Source organism: Sinocyclocheilus grahami, unplaced genomic scaffold (genome assembly GCF_001515645.1).
Source record: "Sinocyclocheilus grahami isolate Dianchi unplaced genomic scaffold, SAMN03320097.WGS_v1.1 scaffold526.1, whole genome shotgun sequence".
In the NCBI taxonomy this organism is placed as follows: Eukaryota; Metazoa; Chordata; class Actinopteri; order Cypriniformes; family Cyprinidae; genus Sinocyclocheilus; species Sinocyclocheilus grahami.
This window is the reverse complement of record NW_015505705.1, coordinates 616,066-634,924: the sequence shown is the minus strand read 5'-3', so window position 1 is coordinate 634,924 and position 18,859 is coordinate 616,066. Positions and strand designations below refer to the sequence as shown.

Here is an 18,859-nt window from a genome sequence, read left to right as displayed (position 1 = left end):
GCGTGGAGAGAGAGGCGGGGTGTTGGTGGAGTGTGGTGGGGGGGGGGGGGGGGGGGGTTTACTCATCGCCATGGTAGTTGTTGTTAGTTTCTAAATGCTTTTTAGTAGCTGTTATTTAGAAGAAATAAGGGCTATTATTTTCTCACAGCAAATGTTCGTTTAATTTCTAGAAGCAGAATCTATTGATCTAACCACAATAATGAGAAGCAGCCCATGATTCCCTGTGTTGGTTTCACTACGAACCCCACAGTTCAGCTATGCTTAATATGCAAGGATGTCACACAGAAAAATTCTACATGCCAAAAACACCTTTTTGATGTCTCTTTTCAAAATCTGTTCCCTGTTAACAGTAATTTATAATCTTATTTTCCCTTGAAGTGTAAAAATAGTTTCAGTTTTTGACAGATACAACTAAATACCACACGAATCTCAATGCTTCCCACCTCCTTTTCCAACTTAGTTTTCTGAAAGATGTTTCACAAAGCTGTCAAAACTGCAAAAGCCCATCCGCACTCCATGCTACCGACGAGTTCAAACATGAGTTTCCAGAATCGGAGAACACACAGACTTTTTATCAGTCACCTGAAGCTTTAAAAAGCTCTGACAGACTCGTGCCTGAGAACAGGCTCTCGGAAATAGACGTAACGTGCTGAGATTTTGATTGGAAAAAGACCTCTCGGGGGAGATAGCCACAAATATTTACCAAAATAATGAATGTTTTGTATGAACACAAGCGACTTTTGATAATTGGAATATGAATCTAACAGTGCAGGTGATAATGTGTCCGTCTAATCAATTCTTTGTTTGGACATCTGGATATGAATGTTCCCCGTGTGCCTATATCCATATGGACTGTATCTGCTTCATAAAAGTGAATCCTGTGCAAGTTTGCTCTCTGTGGTGCAGATGCCATCATTCATCTGCTTTGTGCATGAATCATCCCTCATTAGCCCTACTGAGTGTGATAACGCTCGGATGATTCAGCACAGTTCAAGTATGATGTGATAAGTCCTGAAATAGGCTTGCTTGAAGCTTCCGCCTGTGTATCAAAATATAATACAGCTTGAGATTTTACCCTGAGGGGCTTTAACCTTCAGCGTCACCCTTCGTCTCATGTGGCTGTGAATATTTCAACACACTAATTCTTTTTTTTTTATGCTTCCCCTCATTTTCAACAATTGAATCATTTTAAAACAATTGTATTACAATGTTTGTGCTTTAAAAAAAACTTCAGAGACCTGTGCCAGTTAGAATTCATCTAGCAACAACATGGCAACAAATGCTCAGAATACCTTAGCAACCAAATAGCAACACCCTTGAAATCACTCACAATACTTTAGCACCTTTTTCATGGCCAATTACAAGAAAATGTCTTAATGTCAGTGTTTTAAATTTTCAAGCACTGAGATTTTAGCTGTTATTTTGATATTTTAAGTTGTATTTTTAGTCACTTTAATTGTAGTTTTAGTGCATTTGTCATTTTTGTTTATATTTGTGTTTAGATGAACAATTTTATTTATATTCTGTTTACTTTATTTATATTTCTGTTTAGTTCTGTTTCCGCCAATAAATAAAAAAGGTAATCATGACGTTTTATCTCTAAATTACGTGATATAAACTCGCAATTGTGAGAAACAAAGTTGAAAGTGTGAGATATAAACTCGCCATTCTGACTTTTTTCCTTGCAATTCAGACTTTTTTCCTCATAATTGTGAGTTTATATCTTGCAATTTTTACTTTTTCTCGCAATTCTGACTTTTCTCAGAATTGTGAGATGTAAACTCGCAGTTGCAAGTTACGATAGTCCAATTTAGAGGGTAAAAAAGACTGTTTTCTGACTATTTTCTTACAACGGCGAGTTTATATCTCACAATACTTGCAGTTGCTTGTTATTAAGTCAGAATCGCGAGATATAAACACAATCCTGAGAAAAAAGTCAATTGCAAGTTTATATCACACAATTCTGAGAGAAAAAAGTCAGAACTCGCAAGTCAGACTTGTGTGATAAAAAGTCGCAATTACCGTTTTTGTTTTTGTTGGAAACAAGCTTCCATAGTTTTGCATACATTTTTATTTCAGTTATTATTATTATTATTATTATTATTTCAGTAATTTTAGATGCCAAGTCAACATTTCTCATTTTCATTTAAGGTTTTCATTTAATATCTATATTTTATTTCGGCTTTGTTTCAGTTATGAAAATGATTTTTAATAGGCCATAGTTCCAAAATGTGTTTTGGTCCGTTAGTTTTCACAGACATACAGAAACATCCACAAAATCTTAGTTCAGGGTAAGTATTTATTGGTATTCATTACTTGTATGCTGAATGAAGATAAATCTGTTCATATTAAACCTGTTCTGAACAGAGAGGTTACAGGCGTTTCTTTGTAAGTGGCTTCCTGTAGATAATGTGTGATGGCAGCTGTTGAATCCTCTCCCAGAGACCTCTGCTCTTAGACGCCGCGGGTGAGAAAAACACAAACTTCCATACAAGCTGTCAGTTTGTTGTCGTGGAAACCGTCGTCCACTGTTCAGTCAGCAAACTGAACCTTGGTGTTGAGATGGTGAAGCTGCTGGTTATGAAACCGAGCTGGTTTTAGCTGTCATACAGCTTTTATTACTTGGTAGGAGGTTGATTTACTATTCAGTACATGATTTATTCAAGGGTTTTTCTCCACCGTTACAATTAAATGTAAATAATAAGGTGTTCTTGTATGCCACAACAAAAAAGGAGGAAGGGTTGATTTTGAGGATTGGCACATGTATTACAATTTCACTAATTGCAATCAACAGGGTTCCTGTGCTTATGGAATATATATCTGAAAATATCACTTAAATTAATCAATCTTAAAGGTCATGGAAAAATCATTAACATTCTGTATCTTATCTTGTCATATTCTGCTCTAAAATGCTTTTTAATTTGGTTTAATATTACACTTTTGGAACTGCGAACATTAGAAGTGAAACTTTTGAACATATTTAATTGGATTTTATAGGCTCACATATTTTCATATCCTTCAAAAGAAGTTATGTTTAGATATAAAAAAAATATGTAAGAAAACACTATAGCATTAAACATAAATAAACTAGAATTTAACATCAAATTTGAATGCTTTTTCAAAATTCTTATTCAGTGATTACGAATGACTGGAACAGTCATGGAAAAACCAATTCATTGAAACTCATTATTCATGGAAGTTTATGTTTACCTTTTTGGCTTATTCTCCCCCACAGCTCCCGTGTTCTATTTCAGCAATCAGGAGTGTCACGCCGATGAGAGCGACGGCCACGTTGAAGTACATGTGTGGAGGACAGGGACAGATCTTTCTAAAAAAGCTACGGTCACTGTGAGGTCCCGCAAAACAGACCCTGTTTCTGCTGAAGGTGTGTGATACCATTTGATTTTCCCAGTAATCCATCCTAACCAGCATTGTTACTCATTTTATACAATATGCAAAGTTGTTAACGAATAATAACAGTTCATTTACATATAAAAGCCATAGATGTAGAGTTCATTTTAATTAAATTTTTTTTTGGTTGAGGAAACCTGACTTGTTTTGGAAAGTTTAAATGCTACAAATTTGTAAAAAAAAAGTCCTCTTCTTTTAAAGTCCTGTACTGTATATCCAGTTGTTGTTTTTTTCTCTGCAAACAAACTAATGGCCGAAGGTATTTCATCAATGTGAGAGTTATCAGCTAGCATTATTGAATATTATGGCTAGGTCCTTGAACAAATGATGTGTGGCATCAAAAATGCAGCTTGGAGCTCTCAGCAAAGCTGAAATAAAAAAACTATGTTCATCTGTGTCCTCTGTGCAGTCAACCCAAACTTAAGCTGTAAGCTCTATACTGTACATCGATCCCTCAAAAAAAAAAAAAAGCCACAACAGCAGTCTCTCTTAAGAGAGGATTAATCGAAAGTGAGCATCCTGTGCTTCTGCCGTTAAATATCGTCTGACCACTCTCTGAGCCTTTTTTCTGTGTGTTCATCTGTTAGCGGGGGTGGACTATGTGGGAATCAGCAGAAACTTGGAGTTTGCACCGGGCGTGAGCATGCAGACGGTCTGGGTCACCATCCTGGATGACCTAGGCCAGCCTGTTCTGGAAGGGACAGAGAGATTTGAGCTTATTCTCCGGATGCCCTCCAATGGAATTCTGGGAGAGCCAGCAAAAGTCACGATCTTTATCAATGACTCCATTTCAGACTGTGAGTATTTTTGAAAAAATGTTCTAACAAATTGTGACTGCGACACATACACATGTGTATATACTGTTTCATAGACTTGTCTGTCACCCACAGAATGAATGACCCAATTATCACTAGTTTTTGTCCTTGATGTGGAGGACTGTTATATTAGAGCATTTGGATTTGTTTGTTCTCTTTCTTCAGTGCCAAAAGTGCAGTTTAAACAGGCTGTGATGACAGCAGAGGAGAGTGAAGGTCACATCACTGCAATGGTACACCGCAGCGGAGACATCAGACACAAGTCCACTGTACGTTGCTACACCCGGCAGGGCTCTGCACAGGTGGTGTCCGACTTCGATGAGAGACCCAACACTGACACTTCCATCGTAACTTTCTTGCCTGGTAAATAGCCTTTTATGTAAGAGGTGAAGTGGAATGGAATGGAGGGAAGTACAATTAAATGAATGAACGAACAAAGGAATGAATGAACGCATGAATTGAACAAACAAAATGTATGAAGAAACAAATGAAATAATTGAATGAACAAATAAACAATGAGCAAATAAATTAATGAACAACAAAACTAAAGCCTCGTACACACCGGGACGTTTAACGCACGTGATTATCGCCGACGTTTTTCGACGCGTCTCTTGTGTTCATACCCAAGCGATTTTCGCAGGCGATGAGCCGAGTGAACGTGCAAATTCACTCCCTGACATTAGATGGGGCTTAATGAAAAACAGAAATACCCCGGTACACATCGAATCCTATTTGATCTGCAATTCCTCTCCATAACAACTCCCTCTTATCGAGATTTTTGTAGTCGCTGTCGCGTTAGTCATAAAGCCCTTTGTGTTCAGACACCAATGAGACCAGCAGGTCTACATTCATCTTGCCTCGATGCATCTTCTTGGTCTACTTACTTCCTCTTTGTCGTTAGGTATCAATGTGTGCTCGGCAAGACCGTTTTGTGCTTGAGCGCCACCAAGTCGTGTTTTACTGTAACTTCAGCAGCTCCAGGCACGTGAACAAAAGCGCCAATCTCATTGGTCGGCCTGTTTTTAACGCGGCGCATCAAACCAAAAAAACGAGCCCAAGGCGTTTTTTAAAAAATGACGCTTTTACGCCTCGCGTTTTGTGCGTCGGTGTGCACACTCACATTGGCGCCCTTTGTTTAGTCACTAGGCATTAAACGTCGGCGATAATCGCACACGATATTCGTCCCGGTGTGAACAAGCCAGTAAAACAGTAAACAAATGAATTAATGAATGATTGAATAAACAAACCAGCAGTGAACAGGTTAATGAATGAATGAACAAACAAATAATGAACCACTTCGTAAATGAACGACCAAATTAATAAAGGAATACGTGAATTAATAAACAAATTAATGAATGAACACATGAATTAAAGTGCCCCTATTATGTCATTTTTAAGGTTCCTAATATTGTTTTGGGAGTCTCCTACAATAGGTTTTCCTGCATGCAAGGTCGCATTTTGTTTTCTCAAAATATGCATTTAATATCACCTCATTTTCCAACTATTCTCAAACGATTCGTTAAAAACAGTTCTAAGATTCAGTCTCTCTAAACCCATTCTTTGTGTGAGCCTACTCTGCACTGATTGATCAGATGGCCCAGTCTGTTGTGATTGGTCTACCGCGTACAGCGCGTGTCGGAAATGATACACCCATTTCCATAGTTCCGTATTTTGAATGCTCCATAGAAAATATAAACATCTATTATTTATCACACTTACAGGTTGTGATTCAGTGGAGCCAGCTGGTCCAGGTAAACTGGGTACTGATCCATCTTTCAAGAGCAAACGTTTGTGAATCCCCGAGATTAGAGAAGCAATCGTCAGTAAAATGACGGGAACACAAAAAAGATTGAGATTGTACTGCTGTACAGTGTAAAAGATGAATTTTAACCATAGATTTTTTTGCAGCCTCATCTTTCGGAAGTGAAAATAAAATGAATTTACTTTCACAAAATAGGACACGGCATTTCTCGACATGATGTTAACCACACAAACAAGCTACAGTGGCTGAGGGCGGGTCAAGTTGTTTGTGGCTGGCCAACGTAGAACATAGGCTAGAATTCTGCAAAAAAAAAACTACACGTCACGGGTAATACACAGAATCCCACAGAAGTGGGATTCGAATTACTGATGACTTGTTTAGGCTGTTCAGAGTCTAATCTTTCTTTTGGGAAGCTGCAACTGAATAAAGAATGAACACAAAGGAACAAATAAATGTACAAAGTAATTAATGAATGAAAAACAAATTAACAAATAAAGAACTAAATAACCTAATAGAAATTAAAATTAATGAACAAAGAATTGAATGACTGAAGAAACAAATAAACGAAGAAATAGGTGAGTGAATTAAACTTGAATTAATAATGACTGCCTAATCGTAAGGCGATGTCAGTTTAGCTTTTTTAATGAATTTTTTGAACAGTGAAAAAAAGTTGAGGTGTTTTCTTCGTTCAGACTTTGGTCTCCATGTTTTGGTCCCTAGGTGAGTCTGAAAAACCATGTGTGCTGAAGCTGGTGGATGATTCGATTCATGAGGAGGAGGAGGAACTTAGGCTGCTTCTGGGGAGCGCGAAGAGCGACTCGCCATACGGAGCGTCCATAGGCACCCAGAATGAAACGCTTATCAAGATCAAGGACAACACTGACAGTAAGGAAGAAGCAAAAACATTTTTCATCAAAGCAGTTCTCATTTGAAATACACTTTAGATAAATAAATACCTGACATTTAGGTTCAGATTTCTAGAATTTGGGTCAAACTTCAGTAAACTGACTAAACAGATGCTCTTTTGGCTAAGAATCCTTTAATGAACAAAAACTTCTCAATTCTCATCTGTCTTTCTCATCTTCCTCTCTCAGAGCCCATCATCAAGTTTGCCGAGACAAAGTTCAGTATTAGTGAGCCAAAAGAGTCGGGGCAGATGACGTTGGTGAAGATCCCCATCCGCAGGACAGGAGACATTTCGAAAGTGTCCCTGGTGAGGGTGCACACGAAAGATGGCTCTGCCATATCTGGAGAAGACTACCATCCCATCTCCCTCGGTGAGGCTTCTGGAGACCAGAGCGGGTCATTTGCATTTTGAATATGCCGCATCTAATTATCCTTTGTAGATTGGCAGGTGGCTCCAAGCTGCTTCCACATGCATGCACTTCCTGTCTACACCAGGTTATATAGAGTTCAGGATGCAAATGACAAATGCAATCAGGTGTGGAAGTATTTAGGAGAAGAAACGTCAGGCGTGTTTTTATTTTAGTGGATGTAATCATATATTTTGTGTGTGTGTCTGTGTGTGCGCAGATGTTGAATTTAAAGCTGGTGAGATCGAGCATGTAGTGGACGTGGAGGTTTTGTTTGATGGTGTAAGAGAGATGAGAGAGTCCTTCACTGTCCATCTGAAGCCAGATGAGAATATGGTTGCTGAAATCCAGGTGAGAAATGGTATGTGGTGGTATGTTCTTCGTATCTGGAGTTTAATACATAGTTCATGTAAATTGAAAATCTGTGTCTCTTATATTGGCAGATGACTAAAGCCATAGTGTACATTGAGGAGGCCAACAGTATGGCTGACGTCACATTCCCTTCACTGCCTCATGTTGTGTCACTGCTTCACTATGATGATGTCAGAAGAACAAAAAAAAATGCCCACCTACCCGCTGGATACCCAGTCATCTGCGTCACGGTATGTTTGTCAGAAGAAAAAGTGAGAAGGTCCTCAGAACATTTCCCAACTTACTTGGGACCAGCATCATTCATATATTCATTTTTAATGCGTGGTCATTTTTATCAGGTTTTTAATAGGTCCTTGAAGTACAAGTGAATGAAAAAGATTATAAAGATTTTTCAAATCTTAAGCTATATATATTGTAGTGATATAGGCTTCATTGATTGTTTTTTTTTTTTTTACACCATTAGAACTTAAGAAAGAGCACAAGAAACACAATGTTTAATGTTTCAAATCCTCCGTGTTCTTTCCTGTGATAAATAATTAAACCGAAGTCTGTTGTGTGTGAAGTTTGTGGTGTAAAAAAGTATGGTGATGGTACCACAGGACAGTGATGGTAAAATTGTGGTTCCCTCTTATGTGTACCATGGTATTCAGTGATTACCATATTATTATATTATATTATATGTACACTACGGTTTAAAAGTTTGGGTTTGGTACATTTTTTGGTGATGTTGTTTTTTTGGGCGTTTTTGAAAAAACTTTAACAATTGATCAAAAATATATTTTGAAACATTATTACACTTCATAATAACTTTTCTATTTGAATATACTTTCAAATGTAATTTATTACTGTGATGGCAAAGCTGAATTTTCAGCATCCATTACTCCAGTCTTCAGTGTCACATGATCCTTCAGAAATCATTGTACTCAAAAAACACTTCTTATTATAAATCTTTCATTTTTGTGAAAACCTTGATGCAAGTTCAAAATAGCAGCATTCATCCTTGCTGTATTTCTTTCTTTTTTAATCTAATAATTGTAATTTTTTTAATCGAATGGTATTTTGTATTTTAAAATGTAGTGTTTTCATTTTCTTGTGCTTGTTTATTTCTCTGACTTATCCAGGCCTGCAATCCCAAATATCCAGACTATGACAAAACAGGCTCCATCTGCATTAGCGAACACATCAACGACACACTGACTCGTTTCCGATGGCTTATTAGCGCCCCCAGTGGTCCAGATGGTGTCACCAGCCCCATGAGAGAGGCAGACTTTGATACCTTCTTTACTTCCTCCAAGATGATCACCCTCGACTCCATTTACTTCCAAGTGGGTTCTAGAGTGCAGTGCGCGGCCCGTGCCGTGAATTCTAATGGGGATGAGGGGTTGGAGCTGAGCAGCCCCATTGTGTCTATTAGCATGGAGGAAGGTGAGCCCGAAAGCATCACATTAAGTGAAACCATATAAAAATGCTTTGCTTTGTATAGCGGCACCAAAGGACATTATGCTTTTCCTGAGCTGCTGGTTATAATATGCTATTTGCAAAGTGGAATTAGACTGTCAGTAGGTGGTAATATGCTTCAAGTAATGTTTCATGTCTTTGATGTTCCTGGGCAGGGATGTGCCAGCCACGTAAATTGGGCACAGTAGGTGCTGAGCCCTTTTCTGCCAAACTGCGTTATACAGGCGCCGAAGACCCTGAATATGCCAATCTCATCAAGCTTACTGTCACCATGCCCCACATAGACGGTGAGAGAATTATTTCCCCTCTGGCTGCCAGGTTGTTTGCTTAGTTCAGCCCCTCTGAGACAAACCCCTCTCACATATCCCTTGGGGGAAAAGCTGGCATTCTTGCTGGATTTATGCATCTGCTGTCAAAACTAAATATTACAGCTCTCTTCAAAAGCCTAAATCAAAGTCTGAATGATGCATAAACATAAAGTGTCATGTCACACATTTGCCAACAACATTTTCCATCAAAATCACATTTGTCTTCCATCAAAATGATGTCTGGGAAGAAAATAATAAAAGGGTGCAAAGTATTTTAAAGTATTTAGGGGGAAATTGTCTCTAGTTTCATGCCAGAAATCTAGGCCATTTGACTAAATATGGTTGCATTAATTTTACCTTCCTAACTCATCAAAAGCTGTTTGCTTTTAACTGTACTTTTCCATAGCATAGTGACACCCTGAGATAACTACCTTTTCTGCAGGCAAAATTAACAATTTAACAATTATTCCAGATAAAAGTGAATATTCTATCATCATTTACTCATCCTCATGTTATTTCAAACCTGAAAGACTTTATTTCTTCTGTGAACACAACAAGATACACTTTTGAAGATTGCCCAAGAATGGAAAGCTATAAAATGTTCATTTATAGTGTTGTTTTTTTAGATTGTCCAAAAAACAACACTATAAATGTAGTCCATATAACTCATACACAAATCTACCATATGGTTTTAGAAGAGTAGGAATATAGTGTAAGGAAAAGATGAAAATTTAAGACATAATTAAGTGAAAATCTTCCTGTGTGCAGTAGCTATCAAATCACATTTGCACTAACATTTAAGTATGGTGTTCAAGTTTGTGTATATGGTTTTAAAACATAAGGAAAATAGTGCATAAAAGTTGTACTAATTACTTTTATGGTATTTTTAGTTGTTTTGATTGCTGATATGTTGTTAGAAAAGAGAAGCATGTACATTCTTCAAAATATCTCCTTTTTGTGTTTAAAGTAAATAACATACAGGAACATAGTGAGCAAATAATGAGAAAATTGTCATTTCGGGATGAACTATATCTTTAAATATTGTCAGGTAATGCTTCTAAACCTCATAAGATTCAGATTTTTCTTTTTCAGATTCATATTTCAGTGCTATATCTTATTAGTAGTAGTATGACATATTCTTCTTAACCAAGGCAATATTATGAAAGTGATTTTAGATTGTTAATTGTCATGTATTTTCTGTGTGGTGTGGTCCAGGCATGCTCCCTGTGGTCTCCACTCGTGCGCTGTCAAATTTTGAGCTGACTCTGAGCCCCGATGGCACTCGCGTGGGAAACCACAGGTGCTCCAATCTGCTGGACTTTAATGAGGTGTCTACACGACATGGCTTTCTAACCAAGGCCACCCGGAATATAGAGAGTATCGGAGAGACTCTGCCGTATCAATACAGCCCCGTCCTCAGAGGCCAGAGCACTCTACGCTTCTACAAGAACCTGAACTTGGAGGCCTGTCTGTGGGAGTTTGTGAGTTATTATGACATGTCTGAGCTGCTCACAGACTGCGGGGGAACGATCGGAACAGATGGGCAGGTAAGACATCGTCACCACTGTTAGAATCCTCTGAATTCTAATGATTAGTGGTTCATAAATTGCAACTGTTCTTGTCCTAGAGCTAAAGGAACTCACGTAAAAGAATTCCTAGGTTTTAGAAGACAATAGATATTCTGATTCCTCATTTACCTCTTCACATCTCTTCACTCCTGTAGACGCATTTACATCACAGTTTTAGCCAGATCATATTAAAACTCCAATAAGTTGAGTTCACATCGTAAAAGTGGCCCAAAATTGATTTTTTTTCTCCCTCACGTCGTTCACAAGTTTGGGGGTCAGTATTTTTTTTGTTTTATGTTTGTAAATTATTATCATATTAATTATTCAACAAGAATTAATGAAAGTGATGGTAAAGGCATTTATAATGTTACAAAAGGTTTCCATTTTTAATAAATGCTGTTCTTTTGATTCTTCAAAAGAATCCTGGGGGAAAAAATATCATAGTTGCCACAAAAATATTAAGCAGCAAAATGTTTTTTAAACATTGATTATAATAAGAAATGTTTCTTGAGCAGCAAATCAGCATATTAGAATGATTTCTGAAGGACCATGTGACACTGAAGACTGGAGTAATGATGCTAAAAATTCACAGGAATAAATTACATTAAATTACTTTGACATCACAGGAATCAATTACATTTTTAAATATATTCAAATAGACACAATATTACTATTTGTACTGTATTTTTTATCAAATAAATGCAGCCTTGGTGAACAAAAGACTTAATTAAAAAACAATACAAAAAATGTTTTAACATTAGCATATTTGGAAATAAATCTGATGCATTCAGGCTGGAAATCACGTGATTTTTTTTTTTTTGTCAATTCTGACTTTTTTTAAATAAATCTTACACAACATTCGACAGATAACTGCATACTTGCCATAAAAAAGTAGGAACTATATTATATTAAGTATTACACTAAATGGTGCAAAATTAATCAATTAAAAGCTATTATGAAATATGTATAATGCTGTATCTGTATAAAGTTAAGGAGCAAAATATGCCTGATTTAAAAGGACATCTGATTTAAGCAGAAAATGAGAATGTGGTGTGGATTTAGTCCATAATTTCGTTTCCTGGCTTCACCTGTATGTGTTTTGGTACCAGTCATATGCTATACTATAGACCGGGGCTGTGTCCGAAATCGCCCCCTATACCCTTAAATAGGGCACTATTTGAGGGAACAGCCATTTTTAGTGGTGTCCGAAACCATAGTGGACGTTCTCGAGTGCACTCATTCAATCCCACAATGCACTGCAAAAAACGAGTGTACAACTGGTGCACGCACGCTCAACGGCTAGAGAATCCCCATAATGCACCGTGAGAGTCACGCGCCGAATGAATTCCCGCATCTCGCCAGTTGTCGTCGCCCGCAGCTGAATAATCAATCCCCGCTCAGTTTTACAAAGCGCTCATCCATTGCTTACAGCATAATGTACAACACGGCCAAATAACATTACAAACAATCAATTTTTAACAATTAAAACCATTAAAAATGGTTTTCTGTAGTGTGTTTTGGGACATATTCCATTAGGATTTATTGGTTTTAACAAGCCACCAATAGAAGGCAACCTATTACAAGTAGAGGCCAACAGGGTCCATTACAGTTTCCCTTAAAACAAATACAAGTCCCATTATAACCAGTAAAACCATTACATATAACCATGTTTTATTCAGCAGGGGTTTTATTTTTTTATATTTCCAAAATATATCATGAAATATCTCGATTCTCAAATATGTGCAAGTAAATGCATTTTGCACCTTTATAGATTATGTAAATTCTCCAGTAAAGTAGCCTAATAGTATTAATCTATTAACTTTGCATAAAAATTTGTCTTTTTACTTAAGTACCAGATAGAGTGTCATACTATTAAATATATTTAATATGACTGACTTTGTATTTAATGTGAAGTTAATAAAAACATTGTAAGTTACTAATTAACCTATAACACTTTCATTGTACTAAAAGAGAGCAAAGAACGTTTTCACTTCAGTTCAGAAAATTCAAGCACACTCAAAAACTCCCATAATAATCTCTAAAGCTGTTTACATTTGTAAAATTAATATCTTACTTACATTCGTACATCTTCACTTTGTTGTTTCTGATGAGATAATTAGCCAGAGATTGCAGTCAGCCAGCGCGAGCAGTGAGTGTTTCAGCGGTGACTCATCTGAACGCCTCTGATTGGTCTTTGTATTCATAAACTCAACATAATAGCATGGGATATAATATAGATATAATTATAATGTGCAGTGCTTTAAAAACGTGTGTGTCTCTGGCTCTGTGCCAGCCAGCGAACGCAGATTTGAATTTAGCTGCTGGAGATGTTTTTCTTTTTTTATATGCATAGTTTACAGGACAAACTGCGGATTTCACCCAAAATTGTTTGGTGTGATATGATTCCAAATTTAGGGGGGCCTAAATTTCACATTTCAAATGATTAATAAACAGCAAGCACAAACTATGCAAAAGCAACATTCCTTCCGGTGCACTCAGTGTCCGAATTCACTACTCGTTTTCATTCACTCATTCTAGTGAACTGAATTAGTGACCTAATGTAGGGAATAGTGAATGAGGGTATAGGGGGCGATTTCAGACACAGCCCAGGGGTGCCCAACCCTGTTGCTGGAGATCTACCTTCCTGCAAAGTTCAGCTCCAACCCTGATCAAACACAGCTTAACCAGCTAATTAAGATCTCCAGGAGCAGTTGATAATTACAGACAGGTGTGTTGTATGAGGGTTGGAAGGGAACTATGCAGGAAGGTAGATCTCCAGGAATAGGGTTGGGCACCCCTGCTATAGACCATGTATAAGAGTGGAAACTAGAATATTTAAACATTGGTAGGTTTCTTCTTTTAGGCTTTTTTAGTTTGTTTTCTTCCATTATTATGCACCACTTAGTGACAGCTGTAGCTCTCTTCGGATTTTAATTCTGCCACGTTCCTCAAAGTTCTCAATAGAAGAGGAGATTGACTTCACCGTAACCCATTGGGGTTCTTTATTCATTCATTTCATTTCAGAATTTGAGGTCTTGCTTAAATGGCTCCCCCCTCTAATCTAGTGTCTAAATGTCTGAATGATCTATGTTATTACAAAAATAATCCTTAAAGTCTGCAATAGCTCCGTAAAACGAGACATGAATTCAAAACACATCTAAAGGACGTGCTTGGATCCTGCTGATCCTCCCTCAGGATGGGAATTTGACAATGTTCATAGGGATTTTTCTCGTCTTGATTAAACCCAGTCCAGCAGGTGTTCAGACCGGCCTCATTACTTGAGGAGCACATTTTTATAGCCTGGTATTTTGATTATAATTGACTATGTAAATTAGCAAATGTTTCATTCAATCAAAATGCTTTGAGACAGCTAATCTATTCCTCTGACAAAATGCATCCTGGCTTATTGATGAACTTTACTTTGTCAAACAGCCAGTGCTTATTAATAGCAACCTCTAGTGGAGAATCTGGCTCTTTTTTAAATCTTAAAAAGTATTTTTGCATTATTTGTAGCTATTCATCTTCAGTATCATTTGAATGTGTTTCTGAAAGGTGCTGAACCTGGTGCAGTCATACGTGACCCTGCGAGTTCCTCTCCACGTCTCATACGTGTTTCATTCCCCTGTGGGAGCAGGAGGCTGGCAACACTTCGACCTGCATTCTGAACTGCGCCTCACCTTTGTGTATGACACTTCCAACTTGTGGAGGGATGGAGTCGGCAGCCCTCCTCAGGCAGAACTGCAAGGCAAGTCATGAACTTGAGCAAATCTCCATAAAGAAATGTTCCATTAAAAAACAAAAACAAACAAAAAAAAAACACTTAAATTGGGGAAATTAAATAGGGCAAATTTTCTGTCCCATAGGATGAGAAAAATATTAGAATAAAAAAATCTTTCAAGTTTTATAGGACAGATTTTGATAGCTTTAAAGGTAACACTTTAGAGTTAGTTAGCTATATTAGATAACATGAATTAATGATGACAAATTCTTCTACAGCATTTATTAATATTAGTTATGGTCATTTCTACATTTACTAATGCAGTTTTAAAATGAAAAGTTGTATTTGTTAACATTAACACATTGTGAATTAACATAAACAATAAACTAATTACATTTTACTAACATCAACAAAGAATAATAAATGCTTTAAGCATTTTTTCCCCTTTTCATTGTTAATGATAAATTGGCCAGAATTTTTCTAATTTCCCTTCTATAGTAAATGTTTAAGAAGAGTTAAAACAGTTAGTGAGTAACTAAAGTAAATAGAAAATTCTATTTTCAATAGTTTTGTGTTATTTATGTGTACAATTTGTCATTTTTATTTTATATTTGACTCATAGAAATGAGGGGCACATCTCTGCCAAATTCCCATATTCTTGGAATACAGATGTCACACGTAGAAGATTACAGAACTAGTTCAGGATGTGGAAATTAGAACTAGAAGTGGGAAGTCATACAATATTTATAATGAAAAGATCATCACATTTTCTCTGCAGGAGCTTTATATCCAACCAGCATGAGGATTAATGAGCAGGGAAGGCTTGTGGTGAACTTCCGCACAGAAGCTCGATTCAGAGGGTTGTTTGTAGCGGTACATTCTGGTAAGTTTTGGCATCTCTGAAATCTTATTAATTATATCCATTCTTATTAGGGGTTCAAGCACATAGCGCTGAAACCCTGTTGTAATTGTTAAGCTTTTTAAAGATCAGTATTCTGATCTAAAAGTGATCGGGCAGACCAGACCTGAAACTTTGAGGGATGGTAGTAATCCCCCAGTCTACAACGCAACCAAAGCTCACCCCGATCAGCCTGATGGGGGCGCTACAGCTATCAAAAGTACGAAATCGCTCATAACTGTCTTATATCATTTGAATCCTTGGGTCAAGATGAACGAAAGAAGGCTTGTGGTGAACTTCCGCACAGAAGCTCGATTCAGAGGGTTGTTTGTAGCGGTACATTCTGGTAAGTTTTGGCATCTCTGAAATCTTATTAATTATATCCATTCTTATTAGGGGTTCAAGCACATAGCGCTGAAACTCTGTTGTAATTGTTAAGCTTTTCAAAGATCAGTATTCTGATCTAAAAGTGATCGGGCAGACCAGACCTGAAACTTTGAGGGATGGTAGTAATCCCCCAGTCTACAACGCAACCAAAGCTCACCCCGATCAGCCTGATGGGGGCGCTACAGCTATCAAAAGTACGAAATCGCTCATAACTGTCTTATATCATTTGAATCCTTGGGTCAAGATGAACGAAATGCTACATTTAGGTGAAGTGTTAAGCTATTTTCCTAACTAGTCCTAGGTATTTTGCCCGGTCTGAACCAAACCAGTCTAGAAAAATTATCTGGAGGGTGACTCAATAATTATCAAAAAAAAACTAGCATTTTCGACTCCTCGTTTCAAAGGGATGCCAAAACATTTGAAAGAGGCAGGGCCACTTTTCCAAAAACAGCTACAACTTTTCAACGGAATGAGATATTTACACCAAACTCAATACGCACATATAAGACCTCAATCCGAGGTTGCATGAGAAAAATCGCGGTGTCTGGCCACTGTGTGGTGTTATAATAGGACAAAAACATGAAAACAGTTTCTATTAATCTGATTGACTTGAAAATTCACATGCAGTGTCTGTGTCCAAATGGCCAATGAAGTTCGAGCACCTATTAGACCGGGTTAATGGAGGCCGATCGGAACGAAACTCGATGGGCCTGTTTGACTCACAGCCCTAAAGGTCTGTGAAAAATTTGAAAGAAATCGGCCACAAGTTTTTCGCTCATCCTCAAAAACCCACTGCAGTACAATTCTCTGGACTCTCTAGGTCAATAATTATCAAAAAAAGGTTGATCTTTAAACTTTGGTTAAATAAAACAGGGTCATTTAGAAAAGGGCCTGGCCAAATATACCCAAAAGCCTAAAAATCCTAAATTAAAACTCAAAACTTCATGAAACTAGGTGAGCACATTCAGCATATGGTTCTAAAGAAGCATGGCAACTTTTATGGAGATTGCACTATAGGTAACGCTTTAACAGGTAAACAGGTTGGCAATTTTGGAATTGCCAAAAATGCCCTTTTTAATCATTGTTTTAGGTAGATACTGGCTTGATAAATAATACAATGTCTTTTTTCATATTTGCTTTAATGCCTTAAAGTGCTTGAATCCTAGTAATCGCTGCTTGCAGCTATATATTTATAATTGTATTAATTATATTAAGGTTATATTAATTAATAAATCAAAATTTTTCTTATGGAAGCAAAGATGAATTACAAGAACGTATTGTTTTCTTTCCAGCAGCAAATTTGAGGGGTCAGAAGACTGCAGGTAAAATCTAAATATCATGTCTCTCTTAAATGGTATATTGAACATATGTCTTGATTTGATTCAATTAACTTGCTATCTTGCCTGATTACCCAGCATCCTCTGTGAAGTCCATAGTTTTGAGTGCAGATCACCCAGGCTTGACCTTTAACCTCACTGTGGTTAGGACTGAGCCGACCTATAGCCAGCCTGTCCAGCAATGGATGTTCATCTCAGACTTTTCTGTGAGCGGATCTCTCTTTGCCCACTTTGTGGTTTTAAGGACATTTCCGTTTACTTTTCATGATAAACAGTTCTGGCTGTGTTGAGTCGCCACTTGATGGCCAATGTAAAATCTGTGTTCTAAAGTAAAATCAATTGAGAAAAACTAACTTGCATGATGCCTGTGTGTTTGTGACCTGCAGATTCGTGATTATTCAGGCACATACACAGTGAAGTTGATTCCCTGTACAGCAGCGCTGAATGTGGAGTACACCGTTCCTCCAGTCTGCAACCCTAGAGAGCCGGTTACTTTTGATCTTGATATCCGCTTTCAGCAGGTAAACTAAAGAAATATTCTGTCAGTAAAGCAGAAGTGAAATACATTCTCAAATTTAAGTTAGCTTTTCATTTCCGATATTCATTCTACTGGTTGTTGATAGAATTTGTAATAGAAAAACTGTATTAAATCAGCAAAATGCAAACAGATTCCAGTGTGTGTGTTATAAATAATATAAAATAAGATATACTCTTGTATATTTTTTAATTTATTTTTAGAAGTTAATTCAAGCTCTTCTAAAGAAGTATTATTGTCTTTACTTTCTCGAGGTGAGTGACCCTGTGGCGGTGGAGTTCAGTCTGAGCACACAGATGTTCCTGTTGTCTAAGAAGGCGTTGTGGTTGTCAAATGGATCTATGGGCTTCGGCCAGGAGAGTGATGCAGCTTTCTCTGAGGGTACGTCTACTAAAACACCTAACTTAATCAGTTCAAGAGGTTAATTCTTTAAGTGAATATAACCAACCACCTACCAACGCATTGGAACACCTTAGAAATCACATAGCAATACCCTTGTATTGTTACAGAGTTTTGCATGGATAAATATCACTTAAGAACGTAAAAGTCTAGTTTGTTTCAGTTGTTTGTTGTTCCGCAGATGTGCGATGTGTCTTAGTTAAACAATCTAGTTAGTGTGTAATTTTTAGAACTGCCATTCTTGTGATTTATGTTTCACTGAGCTGGTTCTCTTGAAGGTGACACAATCTATGGACGGGTGATGGTGGACCCTGTGCAGAACTTGGGTGACTCTTTCTACTGTAACATTGAGAAGGTGTATCTGTGCACCGGCGCTGATGGATATGTTCCTAAATACAACCCCGCCAAGTCTGAATTTGGATGCCTGGCAGACTCTCCATCCCTGCTGTACCGATTCAAAATTATTGTGAGTATGTTAGCAGGGTCGTTATTGTGTAAGTCATTGTTAAATGAAACAAAGCTGAAAGAAAATAAATTAATATATATATATATATATACTGTATATATATATATATATA

The 18,859-nt window shown here is 37.3% G+C and overlaps 1 protein-coding gene across 1 annotated transcript in view; it reads left to right on the top strand.

Annotated features, from left to right (window-relative positions):
* The window catches only part of LOC107555183 (FRAS1-related extracellular matrix protein 2-like), a 57,930-nt gene that overhangs the window by 36,952 nt on the left and 2,119 nt on the right, over nt 1-18,859 (top strand). The window contains exons 7-23 of the mRNA XM_016237900.1: nt 3,236-3,385; nt 3,999-4,208; nt 4,392-4,589; nt 6,709-6,873; nt 7,083-7,265; nt 7,522-7,652; nt 7,745-7,903; nt 8,795-9,098; nt 9,287-9,418; nt 10,655-10,986; nt 14,560-14,752; nt 15,504-15,608; nt 17,303-17,332; nt 17,426-17,553; nt 17,734-17,868; nt 18,137-18,263; nt 18,560-18,747. Coding sequence (XP_016093386.1) covers nt 3,236-3,385; nt 3,999-4,208; nt 4,392-4,589; nt 6,709-6,873; nt 7,083-7,265; nt 7,522-7,652; nt 7,745-7,903; nt 8,795-9,098; nt 9,287-9,418; nt 10,655-10,986; nt 14,560-14,752; nt 15,504-15,608; nt 17,303-17,332; nt 17,426-17,553; nt 17,734-17,868; nt 18,137-18,263; nt 18,560-18,747 — 2,870 coding nt within the window. The remainder of the gene's footprint in view (nt 1-3,235; nt 3,386-3,998; nt 4,209-4,391; nt 4,590-6,708; nt 6,874-7,082; nt 7,266-7,521; nt 7,653-7,744; nt 7,904-8,794; nt 9,099-9,286; nt 9,419-10,654; nt 10,987-14,559; nt 14,753-15,503; nt 15,609-17,302; nt 17,333-17,425; nt 17,554-17,733; nt 17,869-18,136; nt 18,264-18,559; nt 18,748-18,859) is intronic.